Source organism: Suncus etruscus, chromosome 2 (genome assembly GCF_024139225.1).
Source record: "Suncus etruscus isolate mSunEtr1 chromosome 2, mSunEtr1.pri.cur, whole genome shotgun sequence".
Lineage (NCBI taxonomy): Eukaryota > Metazoa > Chordata > Mammalia > Eulipotyphla > Soricidae > Suncus > Suncus etruscus.
Window position 1 is genome coordinate 56351963 of NC_064849.1, and position 19360 is coordinate 56371322.

The following is a 19360-nucleotide window of genomic DNA, read 5'->3' on the forward strand; positions in this document are numbered from 1 at the left end:
TAAAGATTTGACAGTTTCCAAATCTGCCAAATCTAAATCCTGGAGGTTTTCCATTTTGCCTCACTCCCAGCCTAGGTCAGCAGCAATAGGGAAAATATGGTGTCAGGGATGATAATTAATGGTAAGTAATTTGAAGAACTCCCATCCAGGCATAATATGCTAAACAATACTAATAAATGAATCAAGTTTTTATTGTTCACTGTATACTTCTGAAATCTCTGTAGCAGCTGGAAATATGCAAGATACCATTAAGATAAGAGTTACAGAACATCTCTAAATGCCTATAAAACTCCAGAAGCCAGCTTCAATCCAGTTTTAAGAATACCTTTGACTGTTTTAGTAGTTATGACACATGTGCTTAGAACCTAGTTTACTCTGATTCAATTAAAATAAGTAGGCATCAAATAAAAAGACTGAAGTAAAACTAGCAATTTATCAGCAGAGCCTATAAACTGGAAGAGATAATGGAAGAGATGCTGCCCATTATAGGCCCAAAGCTCTCTCCTCTATAAAAAAAACCATTTCTAAAAAAGCTTCTGTTATTTGCTCTTGAGAACCACAGAAAGGAATGTATCACTTATTCCAATAACATTTACCTTTTTCCCCCTAGATTTTGGGCCACAACTGGTAATGCTTACTCTTGAATCTACACTCAGTAGAATTTCTCCTGGAAGTCTTTAAGGAACCACATGGGATGCCAGGGATTAAGTCCAGGTTGGCTGTGTGCAACACTTTCATTTCCCTACCCACTATGACGTTTACTTTATAGTGACTTAATTGTAGGGTGTAAGTTTTATGAAAGAAAGGAAATTCAGGGGCCCGGAAGGTGGCGCTAGAGATAAGGTGTCTGCCTTGTAAGCGCTAGCCAAGGAACGGATTGCGGTTCGATCCCCCGGCGTCCCATATGGTCCCCCCAAGCCAGGGGCAATTTCTGAGCACTTAGCCAGGAGTAACCCCTGAGCGTCAAACGAGTGTGGCCCAAAAAAGAAAAAAAGAAGAAAAAAAAGAAAAAAGAAAGGAAATTCAGGCATTTAAGAGCTCTCTGGGAAGATAATTTTCAATAGTGAAGACCTTTCCTTCAGCTTTACCATCTACGTAGGGACTGGTCAGACCCTCTACCCTAGCCCCAAGTCCCTGATGTTCAATATATACATATATATCATATTGAATATATATATTGAAGAAATCTAATGCCAAAAAAATTCAGGTAGCTTTTTGTTTTTGTTTTTGTTTTGGGGCCACACCAGTGATGCTTAGGAATTACTCCTGGCTAGGCTTATGTGCTCAGGAATTACTCCTGGCTATGTGCTTAGAAATCGCTCCTGGCTAAGGGAATCATATGGGACTCCAGCGATTGAACCAGGTCTGTCCTGGATCAGCCCCATGCAAGGCAAATGCCCTACCACTGTGCTATAGCTCTAGCCCCCGGGTAGCTTTTTTATACTAAATATAAACTGTGAAATAAAGTGTGTGTGTTTTAATATGCTTCTTTCCAAGAATCTTACTATTTAGAAATCAGGAAAAAGTAACTGCAAAGCAGCATGATGTAGTCATCTACAGAAATTAACTTAAAGTTTCCATGAATAAGTTTCAAAAGTTTTCTTAAAGAAGTACGCAAAAAAATGATGGGCACAGGTTTACAATTGAGATGATGATCACAGGTTTCATCACAAACTCAAATTACTGTTCCAAAATTGGCTAAACATAGATTTCAAAATCATAAAAACCTAGTTCGCATTCCTAGTTCTACCACTTTCTTACTATGTGACCCTAGTTAAGTTAATTTTTCTGTGTCACGAATCCCAAGCAAGGAATCTAGTTTATTGTAAGGATTAACTGAGATAATAAAGGGAAGTCACTCTGAAAAAAGTAAAGAATAAATGTCATAGTGCATGTTAGTATCATTACTAACAGAGTAACAGGCTTGAGAAACTTTTAGAAGTAGAACAAATCTTCATTCAAATGCGTAAGAGAAAATTAGAGAGGGAGGCCACAATTTGGCAAAGGTTAGCTTATTAGGGTATGCCTAAATAGTTTTGCAAAATTTGGGGGCTGAAAGAAGCCCCTAAAGTCCCTCATTTTGCAAAAGAAAATGGTAAAAACCCAGGAAATGAAAGTGTTGCCACATCTTAAATTTAATGACAAAGCTGTACCTGAAATTTTAGGTCTAACCAAGCAACTGGAAGAAGAATAGCTACCACTGAGATACTGGTGTTCCCATCCCAAACAAAAACCACTCAGTTTCAACAGAATTATAGATGTTTTTTCTTCCTTACAAGAGAACCTTTGACCCTGAGCATCATTAATCAAGATGCCAATTCATTTAGTTTCTAATTCCTCCGTCTTTGCTTTCCTTACTACAGAAAAAGCAGCATGCATTGGCAAGTATATGATTGATTTAAATGTCAGTATACCTGATCTATCCTTTTAAACAAAGACTTCCACTGTAGGAGTTGATAGAAAGAATGTCATGAGTGACCATATTTCTACCCCAATGCTTACCTGGATAAGTACAAAATAAAACTACCAAGTAATACAAGTGGAGTTAGTTTCCTACTTCTACTTCTTCTCAGACAAAAATACTATTTCTTTGACTTGCACAGAGTGCAGATATTTAATTTGGCCCCAAATTTGAGATGTGTTAGTTGGAGTCTGTTGTCTTTGAAAGAACTTAATTATAGTTACTCGTCGTCTCATTCTTTCTAAGAAAAATTTAAAATTTTGCTGTGCTGGGTTAATTCCAGAAAAATTTCTGCTTATTTTGGCCAACCCCTCATCCTAAAGTATCTGTGAACAATTATACGAATTTAAAAATGCTTATGAATGCATTTAATATTTCAATGAAATATCCTTGGAAAGCTATGGTTCCCCTAGTATACTAATGCAACTTAAAGTAGAAGATAAAGTGAAATTTGATAGAGTAAGGATTCAGTGAGTCAGTTGACCCAAAAAGCATTTGGAGTTTTATAAAAAAAAATAGGAGATTGTATCTTAAAAAGCTTTTAGACTTGTTTAAGGTAATTAAAAAAATCATAGCACAAAAACAAATGCTGATGTTCAATTAGTTAAAAAGTAGCAAGAAAAGCGAGCTGTTTTTTAGGTCTTGGATCACTAATTATAAATTGGATGTGGAAGAGAATAGTGTGAAAATAGAATATATGCAGGGATAAGAAAAATAAGAGAAAATTGAGCACGTTCTTCTTAAATAACTTCAGTTTAAAATAAGATTTTCTATCTTTGGCTAACATCTACACAAATATCAATAAGGACCAAAATAAGACAGAAAAATTAAAGTTTGACAAGAAATGAAAAAATACATTTGCCTCCCAAAATAAAAGCAGATGCTATTAAATTCCACTAAATAAATACACTAAATAACTAAATAAAACTATATCCACTAAGTAAACTAATAAAGTTTTGTTGATTGTTCTTTGTAAGTTTGTTCTGAAAAATCTGTGGTAAAACAAACATATGGAATTGATTTTTAAAAGATGGATTTAATTTTAGATAACTACATTAAACAACTATAAAATATTTTTCTTGTTTATAATCATGTTCAAAGAAAAATTATAATCACTTGTAGATCTTTAGAAAGAGGTAAGAACAATTTAAAAAATGTAAATCAAACAAAAATAGCAAGACACATGCTTACCAGCTCTAGGAAGCAGTTCATATAAATTATCATTTTACAAACATCTTTTTACATATCTATAAGTAAATTTATAAAAGCACTAGAAGAAATATTTAAAATATAAACTCATCATATAAAAGATACACGCAGGGAAAAAGAAACATAAAAGGAAATAAAGTAATAACACATAGAATATCAACTATTATGTTAATATATGCTAAGTATAAATTCATTTTAATATTTTAACATACTAATTAAATATACCTCAGGGAGAACTTCTAGAGTTAACACATTAAACAAATAACCCAGAAAATCATCCAGTCTGTACGAATGTTCAATTGTTTTTCCCCTGATACAGAGCTGTCTGTACTCATGTACACATAGTCTAATATATACAAAGCAACAATACAAAAAAAAATCTCAAAAAGATAAAAGTAAATCATCATCTTTGAGTTTCCTTACAGTAACTTTATTAATGACATCCAGTTTTTGTTAGCAATATTATTTACTTAAATTTTTTATTGGCTATCTTTGAAATTGCAAGCAGAGTATGAAAGTAAGGATTACTTCCCAGAGTCATATTCCCAAAGAGCAAAGTGTCCAAGATGTCGTGTCAAAGATAAAAAGAAGATGAAAACAGTCATGCTTTATATTTTTAGGGCACATATGAGAACTAACTCTCCCTAGGGAATGTCTACCAATGAGCTACAATTTTAAGTTTAACAATTTCTATTTTATCAACATCTCTCTCCTCAAACCACCATGCACATACTCTCAAATTCATTCAATGACCCAATTTTTTTTTTTTACCAGGTTTAATTATTTTGTTTGTAGATGCCTTTGTAACTACTGGATCAAGCCCAGGCTTCTCTGTGGCATCCTAAGTATTTATGACCCTTCAAAATATGCCTCTACTAAGCTAAAAAAATGTCATTCAACATTCCTTTAATCCAGAGGAAACAGGCCTTATGTTTTTACATTCAATAAGTAGACAGAATGTAGTGAAAGTGTGCTGCACAATTCCACAAAAAGAAATTCCTAATAGCCTGCATAGGCATAGGTATCTGGAAGTCTTGATAAAAATAATTTCTAGTTAAAGCTTGTGAAAAATTAAGGAAAGAGTTGCATTCTTTTTCTGGGGCAACTTTTGTAAATAAAACATGAGAATTGCCTGAGAGAGTACTATTTTAAACTCATAGGCTAGTATTTGGTATAGGCTCTCTTCCTTGCCACTATTTTTCATGACTTAATGAGGTTATTTAGGAACAGAAGAAGCACACAAGAGCCATGTAGCAATCTATTCCTTAATTAGTGATTTTAAATCCTCATTTAGAAATAAAGGGGAAATTTTTGGGATATGCAAAATGCATCCCCAAACTCCCTATTCCAAAGCATTTCCTTCCAAGGGTTGTGATTTATAGATATGCATTTGGAATCACCTGGGTAGACTCTGAAAGCAATAATACACAAGTCCAAATTCAGATTCTGTTGGAGCTGTTCTGTTGCAGAATGTAACTTAGGAAATGTACCAGTTTTGCTTAAGTTAAATGATAGTCACTCAAGAGCCACCATATTTATGCATACCAATCCTTGAAATCAATGAATTAATTAACACAGTTTATCATGAAAGATGTTTGCCTTTTGCTCCAATTAATTCCTTATTAGGATTAGTATTAGTAGTAGTAGGATACTACTATTTATGCCTTAGTACTTTAATGAGATCTTATGTTTTCCCATTTGAAAGACATCAAATTTTGGAGTCAGGGGGCATGGGCATGATAGCAGCTATTAAGGAAAAGAAAGAAATTAACAAGATATCTTTCATGCTCAAGATCATTATAAATACTCCCTAGCCCTCAAGAAGCTTAGAATTTCATTTATGCCCTTGCCTCAAAACCATCATATTTCTATTTGTGATGCATTATAATACACACATGTTATATCTTAGTTTTGTTTTAACAGAATGCTAAATCACACTAGGAGATTTACCAATCATCTAGAGCAAGAAAATGAGAGTATTATTCTTACACCTTATAACTTTCTCACACCAATAGATGAGAATGAGATCATTGCACAGAAGTAGAAAAACTGCATGTTAGACACATAAAACCTGCTTTGATTTCCAAGATGATCATCTACTAACCCAAGACAAAATTTTCTCTTCTCAATTGCATGGTTATTATTATGATTAACTAAAATCTTGGGATTTTTTTCAAAAAGGCCTGGTACATACTAGAAATTCAATGAATTTTACTTAAGTTAAAATTCTGTAGGCACTGAAAGAGTTCGTTCATTCTTATCCTATTTCTGATAGACATTCCCCTTACCTTCCATACCAGTGATAATTAAAACCAATGGCTCAGGGCCAGGATGACAGCTCAAAGGGAAAATTCACAGGCTTTCCATGCCAGAGGCCTAGGTTCAATTCTTGGCACCATGCAGTCTGCCAGTACCAAGTCAAGAGGAACTGCACTGCCAGGTTGAGAACAGAAAATAAAACAAAACACAATTTTTGCCCATGATGACATTGAAAACCATTTCTAAGTAACAAACTCTAGTAACATTTCTTGAATGTAAATAACGCAATTTACTCAGACTTTTCTCATTGGTGATATTTTCAAATCATCCCATGATACTTACTACTTTTTTCTAAACCCTATTTTCATTATTTCTTTCAAATTGTGACATTTTTAATAGTCCTTGTTTTTTCTTGTTACTATTGCATTAGTAGCAATGCTATTACTATTATTGTAATTAAAAACTGTCGAGGTTGGTGGAGCTGGAGCAATAGCACAGCTGGTAGAGTATTTGCCTTGCACACAGCCGACCCTTGTGGGGACCCAGCATCCCATCTGGTCCCATCTGGTCTTTCGAGCCTGCCAGGAGTAATTACTGAGCATAGAGCCTGGAGTAGCCTGAATGATGCCAGGTGTGACCCCAAAACAAAACGAAACTAAACAAAAAATTGGCCCCAGAGTATAGTGAGGAGAAAGAAAAAAAAAACCTAAGTGGAGGAGAAGAAACTCAAATATGAAAGGATGGGGGCGAGAGACCAAGCAGTCTCAGGTGCATTGGTGGAGATAATAAATAAATAAATAAATAAATAAATAAATAAATAAATAAATAAATAAATAAATAAATAAATAATAGATTTATCCAAGCCAAAAATCAACAACAATGGACTTAAGAGATCCAAACTCTAACAATCTAAACTTTAAATACTTTTATACTGAAAGGTTGGGGGGCAAAGGTTGGTGGTTGGGATACACTCTGGGAAACTGGTAATGGAATTGGCTCTGATTCATTGTATGCCTGAAACACAACTATGAAGAACTTGTAAATCATAGTGGTTTTGATTAAATTAAAAAAAAAAAAACTACCCAGTTGAATCAGGGGATGGACTTGTTGGGCCCCTTTGACTATCAACACTGCCTTCCTGAGTTCTAAATATTCACATAGCTACAATTCATGCATATCCAAAGACCTTCAATACAAATGTGAGAAAGTACCAAAGTAAGTTTTTCATGTCACTCTTCCATGTTTTAACCAGGATTACTAAATGAAATCTATAAAATGAAACAGTGGCTAAATATGAAAATCTTTAGATAATCAAAGTCATGATGAAAATATAACAATCCCCAAATAAAAAGGTATTCATCTATTTTTCCAGCACTGCATGTGGGTATTGGATGGTAAGGAGATACCAGTTTAAATCATTAATAAATAAAAATAGAAACTGATTTTTTAAAATTTAGAAACAAAATTGAATTTCCAATTTTCAATATCTGAAATTGGCCTTTCAAATATTCAGCATTCTTTTTATTTCATATATTTTAATAGTTAATGAGCTTTTACATATTTAGACACTCAGGACAGGAAAAACATTACAATTTGGTAAGCACCATTTTGCTGCATAGCACAGGGTGTTAGAGGGTGTAAATAGGAAACTTGGGCTTTAACATATGGTCTTATTAACACTTAATATCAGAAATCTTCCAAGCCTCAAACTACTTGTGAAACTATTTCCTTTTGTGCCTTGCTGAATGTGAGGAGGAGAGAAGCCCAGAGAGAGCACCATTTAAAATATGTCCAAAAGCCTTGCCCTCTCTATGCACATGCTGAGTTGTTCTAGCCTAGGAACATAGACATTGAACTCCAAACACCATTTTCCTCCCTCCTAAATTGAGAAGAGGCATATGAGAGTGGATCCTCTCCTATGAATGTCACATCCAAGGTCTTAGGTTATTTTCAGTTCACCAGACAATGCCTCAGTCTTACCCATGAAGAGGATTAAAACTTTTATTCAGAAATTATTTCAGAGCCTATGTGAGTCACTGGGTACCTGGATTAATTAATTAATTAATGCCAGCCACATCTTAATCTCAGTATTACCCTGAAAGAGCATTTTATAAATAGTCTGTTGAATTCTGATAATCAGTTCCAAACTTTCTAAAGCAGATTATCTGGGATGCTGACTTCTACTTAGCCACTTTAAAACTAGTATTTGCCATCAAGCTACATTATTTAGACTCCCAACTAATCCCAGCCCTGCCTCTTTCCTGCTATCATATTTCCAGGAAACACAAATAATATGCTAAGAGGACCACTCATCAGAAAGCAGAAGTTCCTAATTGGCCTGAGTATTCAAATGGATTCACCAAGACTAAAGGTCTCAGTTAAAGTCAATAAATTTTAAGACCTTTAGTCTTGTTTTCCTTCAGAGCACAGCCCCTAAACATAAAGAAGAAAAAGAGAGGGGGAATTTCTAAAAATGTTTCAGCAGAATTCTTAATAAAGAATAGCTAGACGCTAAGATGCAATAAAACATTGCCAATTTAAAAGTAATGGCAAAATATACATAATACATAGTTTCTCTATTTTAATCTCAAGGTTAGATGTTTTTACTCATGCACTACAATCAATCACAACCTGTCCACAGGAACTTTATAACAATAATTTGTAATCAATCTTGAAGGAGACAATTTTTAAAAATCCCCTAATAACTTGTGGGAAAAGTTGTAAGAATGCTCACTGATAAATAAACATTCTTAGTACTTAGGCCTTGAGTGAGGCTGACCCAGGTTTGGCCAAGCCAGGTTTGATCTCTTGCATTCATATGGTCCTCTGAGCACTACCAAGATTAATTCCTGAGTGCAGAGCCAGGAGTAACCCCTCAGTACTGCCAGTGTGTCCAAAAAGAAAAAAAATAATCAAGAGTGACTAAATATAAACAAAATTGTTTGACTTTTTTGGTCCATATTTCCTCTTTAATATGTTTAATTCATTACATTTTAAATAGTTAAAATAGTTTTAAAATTTATGTTATCACTAACAAAATTACTATATCACACTACTACCAAAATGTCCACACTCTTTTATTACTATCTCTATGACTATTATTTTGGTCTTCTCTTCCATTCTTTTGCCTCCCCCCCTCCCACAGTTTGGTGATTGCTTCTATTTTCCAATACCTGAGTTTGTTATTGTTCTTATATTATATACTCATATAAAGAGTTCTGTCTGTGTTCTTTGTCTTTCTATATTCCACAGAAGGGTGTGATTCTCTGCTATAGATATCTATAAAGAGTAGTTTCCAGTCAAGAAGAACCAAGAGTAAGTTAATTGAGCAAACGCATTACCAAACAGGAAGTCCAAAAGAAAGAGGGGTGAGAAGAGACACAGGGAAAACTGAATCTCCTGGGAATATTTCCTAAACAAAAATTCTAAGACTTCTAAATCACAAACTTTTCCTAAGCAGAAAGTAATGCTCCAAATGCACTTGAAACTTATTTCATACAATGCCTTTATCCAAATTTAGCCCTTAGTCTTGTCTTTCAGTAAAAACAGGTCTGTTTTTAGTGAAGGCACCGACCAAAGACTCAGCTGAACTCAGAGATTCAACTAAAAGATAAACTAAGTCTCTGCAAGTGTCTAGCCCTTGTCCTACACAATTAAGAGCAGAGAATTATTGCAACTGGTGGTAAGCAGCATCTGAGACAATTTGGATAATGCTTGGAGGAGATGATGAATTTTAAAAATAGCATTTAACCTACCTATCTTTTAAAATAAAATCATAAGCTGAGTTTCTTTTCAATGAATTTTTCAAAATTAATCACACTGATACAAAGATGGGAAAGACTATGGTGGCAAAACTTAAAACAAGTAATGTGAAAGGGTGTGAGAGGCATGGAAAAATTTAGGTAAGGCTCACTTATCTTTGTCCTCCACCAAACACATTACACAGTCCCTTTTCTTACTCCTAACTTCTGCCCATAGTCTTCCAGGTTAATGCCTCCTTGATACTAGAACTTGGCTATGCCCCTGACTGGATAGTACAGAATCTGCCAGAGATGCAGGAAGAGAGTTTCTTCCTTTTATATATATTTAAATATATATATTTTCTTCCTTTTATAAGGAAAGAACTAATTTAACACTTCTTTAATTATAATGCAACTGGAGGTTTTTGAAGAAGGGGGAAGTAACAGAAGATATAAACAGAGACATAGAAACGGCATCGACAGAGGCAAAGTCATTGAAAGAGTTTGGAGTCTTATTGCAAATATCATGATAAAGAAATATGACCTCATTTACCTTTTTAAAACATTCCATTGTGTACAGTAGTAAATAAGGGTGGTAGGAGGCTCCCAATATAACTTAGACAAGCAGTGATAAAACTTAAGGTAATGATGGGATAGTGGTAGTATTCAGAGAGGTAAACAACTTTAGGTCATGTTTTGGAGATAGATTCCATGATATGCTGAGCCACACACATACACACACATTAGTGTGAAATGGGAAGTCATATCTAGGTGTGAGAAAGAGTGTTGCCTTTTACTAAAAATTTTAAGACAAAGAATTCATTGAGTATAACCAGTTTGAGACAATACAAGCATAATGGAAAGAACAGCTAGCTATGCTCCTGGGAAGGTATAGGATGGTTATAAATTTTGAAGATTTTTAAAATTTCATTAAAAATAATGCTTAAAATCCTGAGCAACCCGAACTGCCTTGATAGCATTTTATTATAAGTAAATAAATGGATAAATTTATAAAGATAGCAGGAGTTGAACTGGGATGCCCTGCAGCAGATGGCTGGAACTGCCCAGGTGGAGAACCCTTTGTATTCTGGCATATGACTTCACTAGAGCCTCTTCTTCATGGTGGTTTTATTATATTCCATACACAAAGCACGATGTACAATTTCACCTTTTATTCTGTGCATCAGTGTAGAAGTATGAAAAAGTGACATGTGTTCATTTTTAATGCATCCATATGCTTATTTGACTGAATAAAGCAGTGTTAAATAAGGGGGAAACAACTATACAGATTAGAAGAATAAAATGAAACCTTTGTATAGAGAAGGTCACAGCTTACTGACCAGTGATTGTGACTTTGGGCTTTATTACTATAGAGCATTACAGAGAATTGGATGTTTAAATCATCTAGTGAAATGCACATTTAAAAAGAGTAATGACAGAAACCCTAGAATAAAATAACCATCACATCATTTCAATTCCTTCCTTAACAATTATTGATTAACTACTGGCTGCTGCATTGACTTCATGCCCTGTTAACTTCTTTCTCAGGAGAGAGACAACCCACACTGAGAGAGAGAGAGAGAGAGAGAGAGAGAGAGAGAGAGAGAGAGAGAGAGAGGAAAGAGAGAGCAGGATGCATGTGACCAAAGAAGCTTCTTCTGAAGTGAGGTGATAGGTGATCCCAGAAATCAAAGGGCAAACAAATTCATGTAGAGGTGAGTTCTCAAGTACTAACTATAATAACACTAGTTAACTAATTGCACACAAAATTTACATTCCTATTTGGAACCAAAATTTAAAATTTTATTAAGTATATTGATGTAATTAAATTCAGCTAATTGGCACATTAATGTTAGGAACATTTAGCAGCACCATTAGTGCAATATTCTAAAGATCATCATTTATTTATTAATATAAAATACCATGATTTTGTATTACAATCCAACCTTGTATCTACATGAAGTCACAGATAGATGTAACACTAGAATGAGGCTGGGGAACTGTTTTTCTACCAAGAACCATTGGATACTTACAATAATTTTCAAGCCAAATAATAAGGTTAGGTAGTCTGTTGAGAGTCCATAAGAAGTGTACCTGTCTGACCTGTTATATGCCAATGTCAGGCCACAGACTTTTCTGAATCTCTGTGTCCTGTGAATCAGATGTTTGCCATCCCTGCACTAGAGGGACAAAGTAGAGAAGAGATAAAATGGACTCCCCAACTCCTATTTCCCTCTAGCATCATAGAGTTTGGAAAATTGCTCTAGGATGAAAAGAAAGTTTCAAAGAGTTTCTAAAATATAATTCCTGCTTGCCATGGTAAGAAAGAAACCAATCTTTCATCTTTTTGATGATGTCCTAGCTGTTTTTGTTTGTGTGCTGCATTTTTACTTTCTAAGAATATGTACACAGAATATCCCCTTCTCTCTTCCTATCTTCTTCTTTCTCCCCCTTCTCTTGGTCTCCTTCATTTTACCCTCAACAATAACCTTTGTCCCTCTTTTGGATACATTCTCTTATGCTGCAGATGAATTCAGGACTTCAGAGACAATGGTCTCTCTTAAATACCAATATTTTCCTTTCATGCTGTTGGCTGCATAGTATAAGCCATTTAAGGATTAAAGACCAAAAATATGTTTTCTTTTTGATTTCAGATAATTTAGGATAAACCAGCATAGGTAAAGGTTTTTTATCTGAACTTAGGATCCTATCTAGTTAACTAGAGATTTATATTGGGATTTGAGAGCACTTTAATCAGTAGTAATAATGCATATACACAGTCCCAACTCAGTATGATGCTTTACCTTTGAATGTCTTTGAAACCTCTTGTATTACTTTTATTCATTATAAATGATTTCTATGACATGGCATAAAAATTCCTCTCCCATTCTCTACTCTGCATTATCCCCCAAGTCAATTGTATTCTAGATAATCAGCACAAAAAAATAAAATACATTTTTCCCATGTTGATCTATAAAGATAATGACTTTCAGCCTATTTCACTGGAAATCCAGAGCCCAAACTTTTGGTGTCACTTTCTTTTTGGACTTGTATCAGGAGGGTTTCTGAGCCCAGAGACTTATCCTACCTTCAGTTGAACAAGATGTACATCCACATGTTTGCTGTCTGAGTCCTGCTGGACAGAATGGGTTAGATCCCGGACTCTATCTGATGTCATCCGGAGCCAGGTCTCAATTTCAGGTAAGTGAAGGACAATCTTCCAGTCGGCCCCTGTGTGCAATGGAGGTGGCTTTTCATACTGCTGATCTGAATCCATGTCCTTCATCACCTCTTCTCCCTCATCCTGCTCCACAGTGGGTGTCAAGTTGATGGCCATGGGAGAAGCATCAGTAGCCATGGGGTCTAGATCCTGTGACCTCAAGGGAGAAAGTGTCACACTCATGGTGAACATGGAGAAAGCTAAGCCTTACTTCTTTCCAAAACAGCTGAAAAACAAGAGGGAAAGAAGAAAGCAAGAGTCAGAAAAGATTGCCAAATAAAGAAATGATATTTCACAGAAGAAACAGGACTTCTAAATTAAGCCAGATTTCTAAATTAAGAAACCATGGCTCATAACAGAAGCATAAAGGGATGTTTTGAAAGATAGTAGTCCCCAAATCCAGCACATGATACAAACAGAAAAATCATAGTAATACCGACTGCTTCAACCTGTTCTCTCCTCAATCCTTAGCAACAAAATACTTGACTTTCAGGTAGCTGTTTTTCTGCCAAGAATTTAAAGCTACATTCCATGATTCCAATGCAACTATGTGGCCACGTGGCTAAATTCTGACCAATGAGAGATTAAAGGGGCTGTTCGGTAGAAAGCTGCAAGACTAAAAGGGAGTTGACTCAGGAGGGGTCCTCTCTCTCCCTTTCTATCTTTCCCTCTTGTTCCAACTTGTAATGTGGTCTAATGACTGAAGTTCCAGTTAGCATCAGATCAGGAGTGGCTTCTGGGGAAGCTGATTAGAGAATGATAGAGCAAGGAAGCAGGTACTCCAGTCCTGAATAGGGTCCTGGGCTTTCATTGAGAGGAAAAGAGATTTTTCCCTTGAAGTTTTATCTTATTATTGTTTTTGGGTTTTCCTATATAGTCGATATATTTTTGGATTCTAATTGACTATATAAATGAAATATTCAATAGCACAGAGTAGGCCTCCCTAAGATGTTCGGAACAGTGTTTTCTAAAATATGTTACTTTACCATGTGACTTAGTATGTGCTAAGGTCAACCAAGGCTGTAGGTTCAAAAGAAACTTTACCACTTACTTACTTTTCTAGAAGATCAAAGATTAAGAATACTGCCCCCAAATTTAATATTTTATCCGAAATAATCTATCAGAGAAGCCTATCTTATATGGCAGGGCTAACAAGTAATCACAGACTATGTGTTATTTGTTATATGAATCACACTCTTAAGAAATCCACTTCTCCCTCTTTAGCTCAGGTTAAACACTCTCATTTTAACCCATATACTTTAGAATTTAAATCCATGTAAAATTTTATATGTATAAGAAAATGTGCTCTTTTCTCCTCTTAAAATGTTTGAAGTAAATTTGATTGATCAACCAGTTCCCAAAGAACAACAACAAAAAAAGTCAGTGGAAAATTGACTCTCTGCCCCTATAGAGGGAAGCTGTCACCATTAGAAATGTCTTAATGATGAACTTAGGAAAACTTTTCTTTTTCATGTCATTTTTATTTACTATTTTGTTTATTTAACTTGTGAGGTCACACTCAATACTGTCCAGAGCTTACTTTTTCCTAGGCCTTTCCTCAAGAGATTGCTCCTGACATGCCCTGGAACTATATGTGGTGATAGGGATCAAACTAGGTTCAATCTTGTGTAAGGTAAGCCTCAACCCAATACTAACACTCCAGTCTAATATTCAACTTTCTTGTATTAATAAATCATAACATAAAACATTTTATTATAAGCAACATCATGTAAAAAATCCCAGACATATTAGAGTCAAAATTTTTATTATTTTAGACATATATGTGAGTAATTCTAAACTTCTATTTTTCTAAAACCTGCAAATCAAAGACTATATAGAACATATCTCATGAACTTTCAACAAATTACATTATTTAATTATCATAAACTTTAAGAGAACTCTAATATTTCAACAACTAGAAATTGTTCTTAAATGAGTACTATTTAAATCTAATTAAATATGTTACAAATAACTAAGTAAAATTTATATTAGAGTAAAGTTACAAATAACTTAGTGTAAATCATAATGAAGTAAAGTTACTTTTAAAGTTAAAATTAAGATATTTCAACACTGGTGCCATCTTGAACCACCACTGCTGTCGCTGGGTGGCCAGGAGCCATCCCTCTCAGAAGAGCACTCTGAGGCACATCAATAGAAGTGAACTGACCACAGCCAAAAAGGGCAGAGTCAGAGACCCCAGCCACTCCACTCCACTTCAACGCCAGGCACATCTCCTGGTCAATGAACCCTAGCACAACAAGTAGAAAATATCACACTATGAGTGTGACAATGGGAAAACAACACAGGCTTCCACCATGCATAGAGAATGAAGAGGGCAGTACTAATGACCCAAAAAGTGCCAAATACCTATTTAGCCTCTCAGATAAAAAGTATAGGGAAGCAATATGGAGAATGTTTATAGAACTCACAGAAAGCATGGAACAAATTGAATGAACCACAAATAAGAATCAAGAGGATATGAAAATAGAAATAAGAAAACTCCAAACTGAAATAACAAGGCTGAAAACCAGGTAGGCAAAATGAAAATTTCACTGAAAAGTCTCTCCCACAGAATAACAGCTGCTGAGGACCAAATCAGTGAGCTGGAAGCGAGATGCATAACAACTCCATACAACAAAAGATATTGGAAAAGAGACTTAAAACAAATAATCAGACAATAAAAAATTCTCAAAGAATATAAACAGATGAAAATAGAAGTTTTTGATAAACTCAATAGAAACAACATAAGAATCATTGGAGTCTCAGAGACCTAGGAAGAAAATACCAATGAAGAATCAACAGTCGAGGACATCATTGCAGAGAAACTCCCAGAGCTAAAGAGTACGTGAAACCAAATCCTGTATGCCTAAATAGTACCAGCTAAAAGAGACCCGAAGAAAAGCACCTCAAGACACATCCTAGACACAATGATTAATCTCACAAATATGGATAGAAAACTGAAAGCAGCAAGATCAAAAAGGGAAATCATATTCAAAGGAGCATCTTTAACATTTACAGCAGATCTGTCAGAAGAAAAACCCTCAAGGCCCAAAGGCAGTGGTGGGATGTAGTGACAAAACTCAATGAAATGAATTCTTCACACAGCAAGACCCAAATCAGGTTTAAAGAAAGTATATATGGCTTCAAGGATAAACAACAGCTCAGGAACTTTAAAGACTCAAAACTTAAAAGACAAATTCAAAGGTCTGCTTTAAAAGACTGACCAAGAGACACATGAAACTCCTACATAAAGATGACACTAAATCCCATGACAATCATCTCTCTCAATATCAATTAACTAAATGCACTAGTTAAGAGACACAAAGTGGCAAATGGATCAAAAATCTAAATTCAACATTCTGCTGCCTACAAGAAACTCATCTGAATAGTCAGAACAAACATAGGCTAAAAACCAAAGGTAGGAAGATAATCATCCAAGCAAACAATTCCCTTAAGCTGGAGTGGCCATATTTAATACCTGATGACACAAACTTTAGACTTAAAAATGAGCATTTCATAATAATCAAGAGATATGTTCAACAGGAAGAAACCACATTCCTAAACATATATGCACCCAATGAAAGATCGGCAAAATATTCAATACAATTGTTGACAAATATGAAAGAAGACATCAATGGCAACACAATAATAGTGAGAGACCTCAAAACTGCCCTATCACCTCTAGATAGGCCAACATAATAAGAATTTACTAGCTCTGAAAGAAGTAAAGGAAGAAAGTGGCCTACCCATAGAAAATACACATACGTCTCCAGTGCACATAGGTGATACTTCAGGATAGAACACATACTGGGCCATAAAAATACCTCCATAAAATAAAGAGCATAAAATTGTACAAACTACTTTCTCAGATTACATTGCATTGAAATTCTAAGTGAATTTAAGAGACCCAATTGATAGCATAGCAGTAGGGTGTTTGCCTTGTATGCTGCTGACCTGGGACGGACCCGGGTTTGATCCCTGGCATACTATATGGGCCAAGGAGCCTGCCAGAAGCTCCATGAAAGCAGGAGCTTCTCTGAAAGAAGAACCAGGAATAAACCTCAGCACTGCCAGGTGTGGCAAAAAAATAAAGAAAATTAAAAGTGATTTACAAAGAGAAACAGGGAAAATCTTTAACACCTGGAAATTAAACATCACACTGCTGAACAACCAGTGGGTCATAGATGAAATCAAAGAGGAAATCAAAAAATTCCTGGAAACTAATGTAAATAAAGACACAAATTTACAGAATTTGTGGGACACAGAAAAAATTGGGACTAAGAAGAAAATTTATAGTTTTGCAGGCACACATCAGGAAGGTAGAAAAGGGCCTACTATTATATAACACAGCTTATAAAATTAGAAAATGATCAATAAAATGAACAAAAAATAGGTAGGCAGAAGGAAATAACAAGGCTTAGAGAAGAAATAAATAAGTTGGAAATCCAATGAAAGTAAAATTTGGTTCTTTGAATAAAATAAACAAGATTGATTAACCACTGGCAAAACTCATAAAGAAAGGAAGAGAGCAAAATTAACAAACAGAATTAGAAATGAAAAGGGGGCGATCACTACAGATACTACAGAGATTCAAAAGTAATTTGAGACTACTTTGAGGAACTCTATGCCACAAAACAAGAGAACCTGAAAGAAATGAATAAATTATTGGACTCGTAATCTGCCATGGTTGAACCAGGATGATATAACATATATAAACAGACCCATCACTATTGAGTAAGTTAAAATGCTAATCAAAAATGTTTCTGAAAACAAAAGCCAGGCCCAGATGGATTCACTAATGAATTTTTTCAAACCATTCCAGAGGAACTACTACCTATCCTTTTCAGTCTTTTCCAGGAAATTAAAATAACAGAAACACACCCAAAGTTTTTACAAAGCTAACCTTACCCTGATACCATAAAAAGATAGAGAAACTGCAAAAAAGAAAACTACAGACCAATATCCCTGATGAGTACAGATACAAAGATCCTCAACAAAATATTAATAAATAGGATCCAATGCCTCATTAAAAAGGTCGTACACCAATTATCATCCAGAGATGCAAAGGTGATTTAGCATACATAAATCTGTCAATATAATACAACATATCAACAATAGAAAAATAAAAGCCATATGATCATATCAATAGATTCAGAGAAAGCATTTAATAAAATCGAATATCCATTCAAGATAAAAACTTTTTATCACCAAGATGGTAATGGAAGGAACTTTTCTCAGTATAGTCAAGGCCATTTATCACAAGCGCATGGCTAATATTAAACTCAATGGAGACAAACTGAAAGTCTTTCCTCTAAAATCTGGTACAAGACAAGGCTGCCTCTCTCACTGCTCCTATTTAACATTGTACTGGAAGTACTTACCATAGCAATTAGGCAAGTAAAAGATATAAAGGGCATCTAGATAGGAAGGAAGACGTCATGCTCTCACTGTTTGCAGATGACATATTACTGTATTTAGAAAACCCTAAAAAAAAACCCTAAAGGCTCTACCAAAAAGCTTCTGAAAACAACAGATTCATATAGCAAAAGTCATAGGCTTCAAAATTAACATACAAAAATCAATACCCTTCTTATACATAAATGATAGAGAAGAAATGAAACTTTAAAAATCCCATTCACATTATTGCCACAGAAACCCAAATACGTTGGAGTCAACTAAACTAAAGAGGTGAAGGACCTATACAAAGAAAACTACCAACACTTCTTCAAGAACTAAGAGAACACAAGGAAATGGAGACACATGCCCTATCCATGGATTGGGAGTATTAACATTATTAAAATGACAATATTCCTCAAAGAATTATATAGATTCAGTGCAAAATTCCTCTAAAGATATCTATGACATTCTTTAAAGATGTGGATCAAATACTCCTGAAATTCATTTGGAACAATAAATGCCCACAAATAGTTAAAGCAACACTTAAGAAAAAGAAGTTGAGAGGCATCACTTTTCCCAACTTTATATTGTATTACAAAGCAATAGTCATTAAAATAGTATATTATTGGAACAGACAGACCCTAGGATCAATGGAATATATTTGAGTTTTCAGAGAATATTTCTCAGATATACAATCTATTAATCTTTAATAAAGGGACAAAATAATGCAAAATGGAGCAAGGAAAGCCTCTTCAACAAGTGGTATTGGGACAACTGGTCATCCACATGCAAAAAGCCAAACTCAGACCTCCATCTAACCTCATACACAAAGCTCAAATCCAAGTGGATTAAAGACCTTGATATCAAATTCGGAATTATATGGTATAAAGAAGAGCACATAGGTAAAACACTCCATGAAATTGAGACTAAAGGCATCTTCAAGGACAAAACACCACTGTCCAAACAAGTGGAAGCAGAGATAAACTTATGGGACTATATTAGGCTGAGAAGGTTCTACACCTCAAAGGAAATAGTGTCTAGGATACAAAGACCACCCACGGAATGGGAGAAACT

At 34.9% G+C, this 19360-nt stretch overlaps 1 protein-coding gene across 2 annotated transcripts in view; it reads right to left on the reverse strand.

The window, feature by feature from the left end:
* Positions 1-19360, reverse strand: part of AKAP6 (A-kinase anchoring protein 6) — a 505318-nt gene that overhangs the window by 377779 nt on the left and 108179 nt on the right. For both annotated transcript variants that reach the window (XM_049766574.1, XM_049766573.1), the window contains exon 2: positions 12758-13115. In XM_049766574.1, coding sequence (XP_049622531.1) covers positions 12758-13081 — 324 coding nt within the window. In that variant the 5' untranslated portion in view covers positions 13082-13115. The remainder of the gene's footprint in view (positions 1-12757; positions 13116-19360) is intronic.